General features: G+C 42.2%; 1 protein-coding gene across 3 annotated transcripts in view; it reads left to right on the top strand.

The window, feature by feature from the left end:
- Positions 1 to 217: 217 nt before the first annotated feature.
- psd2 (pleckstrin and Sec7 domain containing 2) overlaps positions 218 to 13,623 on the top strand; it is a 33,770-nt gene continuing 20,364 nt past the window's right edge. For 2 of the 3 annotated variants that reach the window (XM_046030659.1, XM_046030657.1), the window contains exons 1-3: positions 219 to 828; positions 8,250 to 8,774; positions 9,827 to 10,597. In XM_046030659.1, the coding sequence (XP_045886615.1) occupies positions 8,296 to 8,774; positions 9,827 to 10,597 (1,250 nt within the window). In that variant the 5' untranslated portion in view covers positions 219 to 828; positions 8,250 to 8,295. Of the gene's footprint in view, positions 829 to 8,249; positions 8,775 to 9,826; positions 10,598 to 13,623 lie in introns of all 3 variants that reach the window. The other variant, XM_046030658.1, reaches the window with a different exon arrangement.

Here is a 13,623-nt window from a genome sequence, read left to right as displayed (position 1 = left end):
TGACTGCCTGTAAATCATCTGCACAAACTGTTTTTCTGGTCAATTCCCAAACTTTTCTCCTAGCAACACGTGTTCCCAAGGCTAGTATCTGGTGAAATAAATCAAGTCAAGTTGTAGGCCTATAACCAACCGTTCTGAGGACATCCTGAAACCCTCCCAAGGTCCTTCGGGCATCTCTGGACCTCAGTCTACTTGGCAACCTTTACTGAGGCTACTCTGCATCCAGATCTTGTGATAAAGTTAAAGCCTAGCCGATTTAACAATGTTTTAATTCTAGGTCTGGTCAGTTTTATCATCAGTGGTCAGAGAGGAGAAGGACTTCTGACAACTAATCTTCACTGCAGGCTACAGTGTCTGATTTCAACAGGCCCTCCAGACACGTCCCGTTCACACCGCGCAGTGACCACAGGAGAGTGATGGTGCTCCCGAGCAGCCCGAGGAGCGCAATTACACAATCTCAGCTGCCTCTCAAACACACACAGGCTCCACAGAGAGGAGGAGACGAGGAGGGCGCCTCCGTTCGTCCGTCCATTCATCAATCCGCTCAGTAATCGCTCTCTGCTGCCTGGACCTCCCGCGTGCCCCTACCAGCCTGCGCGGAGGCGCGAGACTACACCACGAGCCTCGGTCTGTCGGCGGCGGCCGCGAACAACAGTCGCACGCGCATACCGGCGAGAGGGGGGCAGCTGGGAAGGACGCTCAGCGTGGAGAGAAAAGAGAGCCCGTCTGTCAGTGTTATTCCCCGATGTGGACGTAGAGAGACACAGGGGTGTGAGGACCACCGCCGCAAACTCTCCTTTTCAGCCTCTGACTGAACGCATTTTACCGGTGAGTGAGGAAACCATACGTTGTCAAAATAGTATCTTTTTTAAGCTAGTAGGGCTGCGTTAGCGCTAAAATACATGTTTAACTGACAATTGTAACGTAGCCCGTGCTTAGAGACCATGTAGGCTATTTTATTTTATTAGCGAGACGAGCAAACGCTCTTCCCGTGGAGGCTGAGGGTTCGCGTCCTGTTTTTGTTGCTGTGACCAAACATATACAGACAGCAGCCTGCTCGTACCGGCAGGCTTTAGGACAGGCTGGACGATCTGCGCCGCGCGGGCCGTGGGATTTTATGGAGGTGTGTGTTTTTTTCTCTCCCTCTGTCCCCCGAGAAGAGGAAGAGAAAAGCGTTTCCTTTCCGCTTTAAGGGAGGACAAGTCGATCTTGAAACGCGACCAAGGTCTATTTTGGAGGAAAAGAAAGACACCGGCCTCAATTGAGCTTGAACCGTGTCTCCCAGCCATCCTGTTGTCATGGTTACTGGATCGGGGAGGCTGGGGGAACATGGCTGTCTCGCGCGGTGCTGTCTCTTTCTCTCTCTCTCTCTCTCTCTCTCTCTCTCTCTCACACACACACACACACACAGGGAGAGAGACACACACAAAAAGCCATGTCTGTGTTTGTTTATGTCTTTTTAAGTGTGTTGGGAGACAGTTTGTAGAAAGAACCGGGCACACAGGAACCTTATTATACAGTTGAAGGGGTATCCTGTTATCCTATGCACATTTGAAAGCAAAGGTTTTCTGCAATCTCCCATAGATATTATATGATGACCACAGATGAAGAAAAAAAGACCTTTAAGATCACTAAATGCCTAACATGGACTACTGCAGGCACAGTCCAAAAGCCTACACTGTACAAGAAAACTGAAGCCTAATGTAAGACAGAGCTTCTGGCCTAGATTTATCTTTTCCTGTACAGGATGTGGGTGGCTTCTTTAAAACAGGTGTTTGATAGCTCTTATTTTTCACCCCCCAAGCAAACTAATTATTATCTTAATTATAGACATTTACATATCTAGTCTAGATCCATTGTAATTCATTCCCCAATACAACTGTGGGCTCTCCCAGGCAAAAGTGCAGCTCTCTCCAATGTAATCATCTTAAACTGAAGGTGTCAGACATCTAGACACACAAGCTAACCCAGCTAACCCTGAACTATCTCTTCTCCTGATCCTCTCTCTTATTGCCCTTCTCTTTTTTAGGTTATTGACACAATGGTTGATGTTTAGAAAATATATGATTTGGATTGCAAACATGTGAGACCTATTAACCCACTCACAGTTTGATGTTATCTCAGTTTTACCTTTTTATATTCATATTTGCAACTTGTGTTTACATTTCATACGCTAGATTGATAAAACATGATTTAAAGTTGGCTAAATAAAGGCAAAATAAAAAGTGTTTAATACAGTCTAAAATAGCACTCCTAAGGGTTAACACTTCATTTATATTAACAAAAGGAACGGCATGTTGTGTAATAAAGAGTGAATTTGCATGACAAAATGGAAGTGCTGAGGGAAATAGCCCAAAACAAGATAAATCACCACATTACTGTGAGCATGTATTTAGACGTAAGCATTTAGAGTGACACAATGCGAGTGGATGGTTGACCTTGACAGCATAGAAGTGACATATTGGGGTGATTTGGGTGAGCTGGCTGAATGTTAACGCTCCAATAAGCTGGTGTGGCTAGTTGGAGGCTCCGTTGTCATGCTGGTGTGACTTGTAGGCAGGCAGGCTAGAAAAACACGCTGGACTACTTCCAACCCCACATCTTCCTGCTTTCCTGTCTCAGGCTATACAACCAGGAAATGATTTTTCTTCCTCTCTGTCTGCATCTGTGCTTGTTGTAACACAACAGCATTTTTTAAAGGTGACTCAATCTCTGCACTGTGTGTATGTGGTGCAGTGCTGCACCTAGCATATTATGAACAGGGTCAGTAGGTCATTTATAGTATAGACTGCAGTGTTTTTTCTGAGCATGTCTCTCTGATAGACAGAGGAAGAGGGGAAGGGGGGGCTTCCTTCTGTGTCCTTAGTATTCAGATCTGATTATCATCCATCAGTACTCAGCTGTTAGCTTCATAAATTCATTTTGATTACTAATTAGCTCTTTATGAAGAGTGTTTAGAGGGTTGCCCTGGTGGTCGTAGTGGGTTAAGGTGTCTATTACGACATCCTCGGTTAGGTTTGAAACCTTTTATTTTGTTGTGTTTCATTTCCCCCTTTTCTTTTGTGAAAGCTATAATAGTGCAAAAATAACAAAAGTATAACACTGAACTGGTATTGTATCTCTATGTGGACTTCATGACATAGTTTACATTTTAGAAGATGAGATTATCAACTCAATGTCAATGACTGCAGGGAAGCACCAACACTATGTCCTTCACATCACTTGTCAATACTGTGTTGAAGCCTTTCAGTAAGAAACCCTCAGGATGACATAAAGCGCAAACAAAAGAACTGCACAAATGTTATTCTATTTAAAATGAATTGTGGACAGCACTACAAACATAATGAGATCAGACGGGATAAAAGTGGTCAATTGGCTGCCTGTTCCGCCACTTAAACTAAAAAGGTGGTGCAGTGATGCCCAACGCGAATGTCTGCAGGCAGAGTAGTGCTTTCAAAAAGACTTGCTATGAAAAGAGAGATAGATAGATAGATAGATAGATGGATGGATGGATGGATGGATAGATAGATAGATAGATAGATAGATAGATAGATGGATGGATGGATGGATGGATGGATGGATGGATGGATGGATAGATAGATAGATAGATAGATAGATAGATAGATAGATAGATAGATAGATGGATGGATGGATGGATGGATGGATGGATAGATAGATAGATAGATAGATAGAGATTAAGGATGAAAGAGATTAAGGCTTTATTCAGAACACGAGTTTCTATAATACGATGTGGCTGTAATTTAATCACTTCATATTGCAACCCTGCAACATGCTTTTTCTTGCCTGTTGTGTAGCTCTGTTATTCGATAAACTCTCAGGGAATGCTGGGTAATCCTCTGCACCTCGCCATGTTACATTCAGTCACAGCCACTAACATCTGGCGCAACTTCACTTTAATAGAAAAGGTGTTAAGGGTCCTGCTAAAAAGCACAGAAGTATCCAGCTGATTTGAACATCTTTTCTGCCTTGGCTGCTCTTGATTATCGTCTGAATGAACACTCTATGCAATAACTTTGTGTTATGCGAAATGTTAGAGCTAAATCTGTCTCCTGTGGGTCCACCAACTTCATGGAAGTACTGAAGTAACCCTTTAACAGTCTGTCATAGCAAAGTTACTTGTTTTGTTCAAACCAAGTCAAATAGTATTTTCCATAAACATTCAAATGAGCATTGCAGAACACATGACACAATTTAAAGTTGAATCACATTGAACTTGAAGACACAATGCAGCAGCCGTGCTTCCTAGTCCAGGAAGACTTGCATGCTCTGGAGAAGTGTTTTCTCTTATTTTTGAAGCATCCCGTCTGATTACCTCAGTAGTGTTTCTTTGGCATCTTTCCACCTATAGAGACCAGTGATGCTTATTGCTGAGGACTCCCAGTGGGCTGTGGCTCTATGTCTCAGGGATCAATAAATGATACCATGATGCGTGTCTATGTGTGCGCATTGTGGTGTGTTTTTGTGTGTGTATCAGAGAGTGTGTGTTTGTCTGAGTGAGACAGGAAGACAGGCAGAGAGATGGAGAAAGAGATATAAAAGGCACCGGAGACAGAAAGAAGCTATTTAATGGCGACTTGGCCTTTTATCCAACGTCTTCCTCACTGGATTGGTGATTTATAAGCCTGGATGGGCATGTTTCAGATGTGTGTTTGTGTGTCACTCACATGATTGGCAGATGGTCCGATCACAATTAAAGGAAATTGATAAGGCTTAAGATCCCCAGTGTTCTGCTGACAGAAGTGAAATGCAGTAAGTCTCTCCTGATAGCCATTGTACACACAGAGACACAAAGACTGAGACACACACAGAGTCTGATAGCCCCACACACACACTTTCTCTATCATTGGCTGTGTTTTCTCAATCCATCTATGTGGGGTGTCGGAGCACATCTGCTCTCTCTCCTCAGTAGATTCATAGTGTTGCTCACTTCCACAGTTGTCTTTTTTCCTGCTGGCTAAGACCCATTTACCTCAATTACTGCAAAATGAAAGGCTGAGACAGAGAAACGACAGAGCGGCGTTAGACAGTGAGATAGCAGAAAACATAATGTAGAACAGATGAAGAGGAGAGAGTGAGAGAAAAACAGGACACTGGAGACAAGCTGACAGAGAGAGAGAGAGAGAATTCCCACTTTCCGTGTCTGGTTTCATAACTGTTCCCTGTTTCCATTTATGGAGATGTGTCACTGTTTTGTTCGTGTGTGCGTGTATTCGACTGTGTGTTAATATGTGCAAATGCATCTTTGTGCAATTGCGTAAAGGGATGCAAATTGTGCTTGTTTGCATATTGCCTAGTACATGTGTGAACATGAGCTCCAACAGGCTCCGATTGAAATCTTTTATTTTAAATATTCAGTGTCTGACTTTAGGATTATTTGAGCGCATGCTAATCAAGGGAAGCACATACTGATCCTGAAAGTGTTTAGTCATGAAAAACATTTGAGATTTACCTGTATTAGTATTTCATAATGCAGTACATCACGTTTTCTGCATATGGAATACGCTGAAACAAAGTGAAAAAGAGATAATGCAAATGATTCCCATGTTCCTTCTCATCACCAAAAAAAAGAAAGAAAGAAGAATGAGTTTGCAAATCATTGATCACACTTTCAGAAAGAATTTCTTGGGGATTAGAGTGTCCTTTGAGATCATCGCACTTTGAACAGCACTCAGAGTGAGAAGGATTAGAAGATGCTAGCAGAGACAAACTGCTTGGTTGTGAAAAAACACACAAGGGCTGATGTTAAACTGTATTTTTAAAACATAACACTGCTTGCATTTCTCAGAGTGACTGAAGACAGTTTTCACTTATTCAAACTGTAATGTGACGAGGAGGATGATAGCGTAAAGCCGATGTGTTTGTCGGCTTATTCTTGGCTTTGAGTGCTCCAATAATAACATTTGCCGCAGGGATTGAGACGGAGCACTCAGTAGCTACCATTGCATTTGACAACATAAAGTCCTAAAAAAGGTCTGCTGTAATTAGGAGACACGCTTGAAATAAGGGAGCAATTTGCTTTACTTTCCGGGTTCTGCATAGTTTGCATCATCTTTTTGCAGCTCTGATGAAACATTTAGTTGGCCTGTGGTGTCCTAGTGCTCAGGGGCTAAGCCAAAGCACTTGCAACATCATAGATATAAATTTGGCTGACATCCTACCCTGCCATAAATCGTTCCTCTCTAACTTGATCCTGATTTTTCAACATAGTTTGATATCAAAATAAAGCAGAAATGATGCTATAAATTTCCCCTGAGAAAACCACAGAGTTGTGTTGGCAGGATTCAGTATGTTCATTTCAGCCTAACTAGGTTCTTACCTGCATCTGCATGCCATGAGAAAACCTTTGAATCCCAGTAAACATTTTTGCTGCAGTTGTGATGTAAGTCTCCTGCTGCAGATGATTCAGCAGAGCAGAGATGTGATGTGGCTAAGGACTCTGTCTGTATCAGGCAGACAGGGCTGCTTACTGGCCGCACTCAATATCACAATATTAGAATCCAAACATCTACTTCACCAATGCAGGTTTGTGCTCAATAAGATGTTATTATGCCAACTGCACTGTGGCTTGATTGATGCCATATCAAACTGAATTGTAATAATAACACACACTTTATTTACCTTTACTGTTCTCTCCTGACATTGTACTGTTATTATGTACAGTTACGTCACATAACAGTCAGATGAGACAAAGGAAAATGCAACAATAGACTGGACAATAATTCAGAATTATTGTTTATTATCTACTGGGTTGGGCCTCACGGTTTAGTCTTCATATTAATAAGAAGATATTTATGATAGCGGTTACATGGCAGAACATCGCACATGTACAGTATGTAAAATCAAATGAGATTGAAAGTTGGAAACAGGCGAAACTATTTCAAAGTTCCATTAATAGCTGGAGCTGAAGCTTTCGATCGAATCACGCAATCCACCCCAGCAGATAAAGTTTGCCCACTTGTAGATGTTTTTTTTGTTTTGTGTTTTTCTGAGCAGAAAAAGGACTTTTTGTCCATGTTGGTTTATAAGAAAAGATTTAAAGTTCATTCTTGACCTTGAAGATTGTGTGATTCAATCAAAAGCTCCAGAACAGCTACTAGTGGACCTTGTGTTGAAATTGTTTTGCCAACTGCTGTTACCTAGGTCATTGATTTCAGCCATATCCCAACTCATTAAATTTAGGCTGCAACTAACAATCAGTGTCAGATTAAATTATTTAAGTAATCCTTCTATATAAAAATCTAATAGTTAAGAATGCACATCACAATTTCCCAGAGCCCAAGCTGATGTCTTCAACTGCCACAAACCCAAAGACATTGTATTTACAAGAATATAAAACAGAATAAAGACTAAATTCCCATACAGATTTGATTTGAGAAGCTGTAATCAACAAATGTTTTATGGGTTTGCTTGAAGGATTAATCTCCTATTTTAAAATTAAAAATTAATTGGATAATCATTTCAGCAGTAGTCAAATTCTTCAAAAAAAGGATTCATTTCATTTTCTATACTCACAAAAAATTCTTATTTTTCATTAAAAATAATGATATCTCAGCTAATTCAAACATAACTAGTTCTGCAGAACAGTAATTAAGAGCTGCTCATTACCATTTGCCCTTGAGCCTCAGCAAGGATAGAGGAAGACTTGCTGCACAGAGGTCGCGGCTGCTCAGCCAACAGTGCAAATGAGCGTCACAGTAAAACATTAAGATACATGTTCATATCAAAGGTTACTATCATGCATTTACACAAAGTGCAGTCCCAGCAGGATGGATGGAAACAGATCCTTATTCAGCTGTGAAATCTCCACATAGACAGAGACCGGATGAGCTGGCAGGATCATTCTGACAGGGATCTGTTGAGCTTTATTAAACAAATCTCTCTCTGCGCCTGTCTGCCTGTATTCCTCTGCTTTCTACTCTGTCTACCTTTCCCTGCCCTCCTTTCAGAGATGTTTTGGGATCATCTGGTGCAGAGGTGTCCCAGACATATGCACCTCTCTCTCTCTAACACACATACACACCTAGTAACACACTGCAACACACACTTTTGTTGAAGGTGACCTCTGTGACTCGCGGTTAAGACTATAAAAATAATCAAATGACTGGATCAGTATCTGCCGCGTTTATAATTTTATAACACTGCCTTCTTCTCCTCGTTTTCACTTGGTACTTTGTCTTCATTTCATGCTGATTTTTCTCTCTCTTCTGTGTCTCTGTGTCTCTGTAAAGGATCCTCCCTGGTTTGGACAGCCCCTCCCCTCAGTTGAAGAGCACCATGACCCAGGAGGGGCAGGCTCTGCCCTCTCCCACCCCACCAGAGAACCCAGTGGAGCCCAATACAGCCACCAGCACCACTGACCCGCGCGCAGACACACACAACCATGCAGAGCAGGACAAGCTGGGGGCCGGGGTGACGGACAAGACAGAGGAGGGGAAACAAGAAGAAGAAGAGGAAGAGGCACAGGGAGAGACACACGGGGAAAGAGAGGGGAGGGAAGAAGTAAAGGATGAGGGAGGAGAGGGTGAGTTGAAAGAGGAGAGAGTAGATGGCACTGGTGATGAGGATCAACAGACAGACGGAGGGGCGGAGGGAGAGAGGGAAGGGACGAGAGGGGAAGGATGTGTAAATGTAGAGGTAAGCTCGGGGGAAGAGGCAGCACGTGAGGCGGAGGGGATGAAAGAAGAAGAGGAGGAAAGTGATGAGAAGCAACTGTCTATGGAGGAAGAGGCATCTCACCCTCAAGAAGCTGGGCGGTTAGTTCACTAAATCATCTGTCGCACTCGAGATATGTTTTGCTGATAGCGTATGAACATCTTGTGACTACATCTTTTGACCTTTAGGTGTCAAAGGATGAAATAAAATGAAAACTGGCAGGACTCTCCTGTACCCCTTAGATCCACCAACAGACTTTCCTGTTTTAGTTGTGTCTTTACATGAGAATCATCAAGTAGACTTACACACACACACACACACACACACACACACAGTTTTCTGAAGACTTACTTATTATAGTAACCTAAGACTGTTGTTTGTGGTTGGGCAGACCATGTTCATGTTATCCGGTGATATCATAAAATGCCACTTTTCCGTGCTGAATAGTTTTATTGGCAATTTGTTTTCTCAGTGTGGTTCTGTGGTACATAATTAGCCTAATTTGCATTTTACAAAACGAATAGCAAAAAAGCATAAACTAAATGAGCTGAAAGGAAAACAAATAGAGAGAAAATGGTCTAATTTTCAAAGAGCCGGAGGACCCAGGAAGCCAATTCTAAACCAGCAAAGATAGTAAAGGGCAGTAGGTAAAAAGTTTGAAATATGACATGTCTGTTAATTAGTGCTTTGCTAAATGAGAGAAAAAACCCCCACATAATAATAGATAAGAAAATGATACATTGGTGGTTGTTTTATGATATATATACAACACAGAAATACAATTAACATACACGTAAATTAAGCTGTTTCACATCCCTCTTTGATGAAACTAATTTTGTGGGTATTTTCTGTCCAGCAGCAGCAAACACAGAGCGCTACAATAGATTCATATTCTCACAAATACAAGGGAGGATATAGTGGCGGTTTGGCAGACGAGCGAAGATGAGCTTCCACTATTGACAAAGTACCAAATGGGACCGTGATTTTTTAACTTTCATCTTGCTTCAGTTGTCAGTGTGGCTATTCAAGCTGAAATATTTGCCCATTGTGCATACTTCTCCTGAATGAAGAATGATTTCTGCAATGAATATGAATGATCTGCTAAAGATAATTTCACATTCTCCTTTTCTTTTCTTTCCCCGTGTTGAAACAGACTGGCAAATGGCCTAGGTGGGAATGAAGATGATGATGAAGCGGGTGAGGAGGACAAGGTGGGAGATGAGGAGGGGGCTCATACACACTTGGACACTTTCAGCTCTAACTTTGAGACTACTGTAGAACAGGCCGACACGGAAGTGGAGGAAGAAGAGGAAGAGGTCCAGAAAGAGGGAGATGGGATAGAGAACCAGGACAGCTTCAGCTCAGCGTTTGAGCAGATTGTTGAGCAGGTTGATGTTCAGGAGGAGGAAGAGGAGGAAGAGGAGAGGGAGTTGGAGGAGGAGAGAGAGAAAGGTGGTGTGGACAACAAAGACGGCTTCAGCTCTACATTCGAGCGTATTGTAGAGTCTGCCTTGCTGAGGGGCGGGACCTGTTACAGCAGCCTGGACTCTCTGGACGTGCTGTCACTCACAGATGAGACGGACAGCTGCGTCAGCTTTGAGGCACCACTGACGCCACTCATCCAACAGAGGGCGCTGTTACAGGGTCCTGAACCCCTGGAGCTGGAGCTGGCAACTGTTCAGGAGCAAGAAGGGGCTGAGGCTGGACCAGATGCCCCAGGTGGTGATCTCACAGCCGGGGAGAGCGCCCTCCATGGAGCCGGAGCTGTGGCTGGAGTAGGAGGAAGCCCACTGAGGACCACCATACCAGGGAGCAGATCAGAGTTTGTGCTGAGCCAGCCAGGACGCTGGGCCATCCCTAATGGATACCATAAAGACTCCCAGGGAGCCATAGAAGGTTGTGGAGCCATGATCAACTCTGTCAGGTAAAGAAGCCACTTTAAGGTTATTTAAGCCCTTATGTTTGGATATGTTTGTATTTACAGCATCATTAAAAGTATTCTGAAGGAGTGAGTTTAGTTTTGAGATAAATTAGACAATCCAGGTGAAAATTGGTGCCGTTTACGTACTTCTTTCAGCTCTTTATTCTGCATTTCCAGGTCAGATATATTGGGGTGAGAGGGCATGTTATCTGTGTGCCTTGCTGCTGTCTATGTGTGACTACCAGTGGCCAAAGTCAGAAACCTTCAAATCCTACACACAATAAGATTGAAAGTACTTGAAAGTCCAACAATATACTATACAACAATTTTCCAAATAGAGCCTGTTTGGATCGAAATATCATCAGTTGTGCTGTAAAGCAACTGACATGAGTTTGCGTATTCATTTGACAATGTACAGAAATTGATAATTTACTGTATTGTGTGTTACTTTCCTGGGAGTTTTTTAATACTGAGAATCATGTAAAAAAAAATATACTGATACTCTAAATGAAAAAAGGGATATGTCCTGTCACAATGCAGGTCCTTGTGATGAACTTTGATTATATTTAGATATCTCAATACAAATACAGATACACATATTAGAAAGGTGGCAATTGTGATTCTTTCCGTATTGTTCAGATGATAACATTCAGGTAGCGCCTCAAGCGTCATTCTTTAAACCTGACTGAACTTTCATGCAATTGTAACAGCTAATACACACTGTACCCCTGAAGAAAGATTTAACAACATATTTAACAGTGGCACAGTAACACTTGTTCTACCACATACATTTTAGTATTGAGTTTAGATTACTGAAGACAGATTCCAGTGTGCGCCCTTTGTGTAGATATCATAGGTAGATGGCGTCCTGAAGAGTAATTACTGTAATACCCTGTGACCTTGGCTTAACCAGCAGGTGGCGAGAGCAGAGTGAGACAGAGCTGTGGGCCCTTAGAGAGGGGGCAGGGTGGTTGGTTGGGGGTGAATGCAGTGGTCTGGCTGTTTGAAAGAAAGTCGTTTGTCCATACATGCAAATCCTTACCAGTCTACCCAACAAACAGGAAATACATGGTGCTGAAAGAAAAATCTAGTCTGATGTTACTCATCTTATAGTAAAATCCTGCGTATCACTTCAGTGTGAACCTTAACGTTTGCACATCAGGCTTAAACAGCAACAAGCAAACAAAAAGGCAGTACTGAAAAAAAAGCTAAGTTGCAGAAGGAGAGCTTTTACATTTTTATGGAGTCAGTGGGACTGTTTAAGCGGGATTTGTGCAATTGAAATGAAACAGCTCCTTCCCCTGTTGGTACTGACTAAGAGCCTGGTAAATCCAGACACCAGTTCATGAAGCAGACCTGGAGATTGTGGCTCGGGTATTTGCTTTCTTCAACCATTTTGCTTTAAGCATACTTGCACAGTAGGGAGAGATAAACCTTGTGCTGCCAAATTACAAAAGGTTTATGCATGATAAGAGACCTTCCGTGAACAAAAACAGAATTTGTAGGAGTGGTGGTTTGATATGGGAGATTAACACTTGCAATGTATAGAGCAGTATGAACATAAGACAGAACAGAGGAGTATCCTCTTTGTCTCAGATAGCCAACTGATATTTATGACAATGCGGAAATTTTACGCTATGACCTCTAACTCATCTCAGTCCATTGTTTGCATAGACCCCAAGGAATTGTGGCAATACAGCAACAGCTGACACTACTTTCTTACATTTAATTACCTTAATAGCACTAAAGAGGGTTGAGAAAGACAGCGCAGAGCCACTGAAGGGGGAGGTGGTAACAGAAACCATATGGGAAAAGCCATGTAACTTGAACTATGGCTACAGCTCTGGTTGGCTGGCCTGTATACAATCCCTGTGACTTGTTCTCCAGCACTGCATAGTTTCAGTCACTAACCTACTGGAATGCCAAATAGATGCACAGACCTCCAACATGATCAGCTCAGCTAACTGCTGGGATTTGTTCACAAACTCTCCTGGTGCTTCTACAGCTCAGTATGAGTTATGGGATGAACCGAGGATTCAAGATGTCTGCTCTCCTTCTCTTTCCCTTCTCTCTCTCTCTGTCTCCCACCGTCTACAGATGTTGTCCTTTAAGCACGGTCTTGCTTCCTGACCACCAGCGCCAAGCTGAATGAGCTATTGTTTGTCATGACATCATCATTTTCAGCTTTCCTCTGCCCAGCAGGGTTTTAGTGTGTGTGTGTATGTGTGTGTGTGTATAAGTGAGCGATTATTGCTCTATGCTAGCCAGCTTGCCTGACATTTGAGCACTTAAATCTAGAGTGGATACATCTGCTAGTCAGTCTTAAAGGGATAGTTTAAGTTTTACTCACAGTATCCAATTTATCATGAACTGGAAGTCCTTGATGCACATTCAACTTTAGTTTTTTAGGATATTAAAAGGGAGAAGTTGCAAATATTAGTAATTCTAGTGCAAGGCCATTACTAAAACAGAATTACAGCTGAAGCACAATCAAATGTTTAGTTGTTTATCCAGAGGGAGCATGTTTGATTTTAACAGAATTGCTTTTTCACCCAATTGAATTGAAGTAGCTTGACCTTGCACACTAAAAATGCTAATAATAAAAACCAGTGGATGTATTGTTTTTTGGATAAACACACAGCTCATTGCGAATAGACTTTTATAATTTTAAAAATCACACCTTAGCTTTTTAAGATTCATATCACAAAACAATACAAGCTATAAAGGCTTCTACGTTATATTGTCCATTTTAACATGTATTTCTTTTCTTATTTTCTCTCTTTCACTCCATCTCTTTGTCTGCTTCATCTCACCTCCTGCCTCTGTATTCATTTCTCCACTTTAATCGTCTTATCTCACTTTATCTCCCCCCCCACCCTGCCGTCCTCCTCCTTTCTTCTTTGCATCACCTCCTCTTCCATTTCCCCTACAGTGCTCTCCTGCTGCTGCTTCTTATCTTTCATTCCTCTCTTCTCTCTACCTCCATTCTTCCCAGTGGGTAGCCACAGAATTGGCACAGTTACACATTT

The sequence above is a fragment of the Micropterus dolomieu genome, linkage group LG19 (genome assembly GCF_021292245.1).
Source record: "Micropterus dolomieu isolate WLL.071019.BEF.003 ecotype Adirondacks linkage group LG19, ASM2129224v1, whole genome shotgun sequence".
Classification (NCBI taxonomy): Eukaryota; Metazoa; Chordata; class Actinopteri; order Centrarchiformes; family Centrarchidae; genus Micropterus; species Micropterus dolomieu.
Note: the sequence above shows the minus strand (reverse complement) of the source record. Positions and strands in the feature narration are given on the sequence as shown.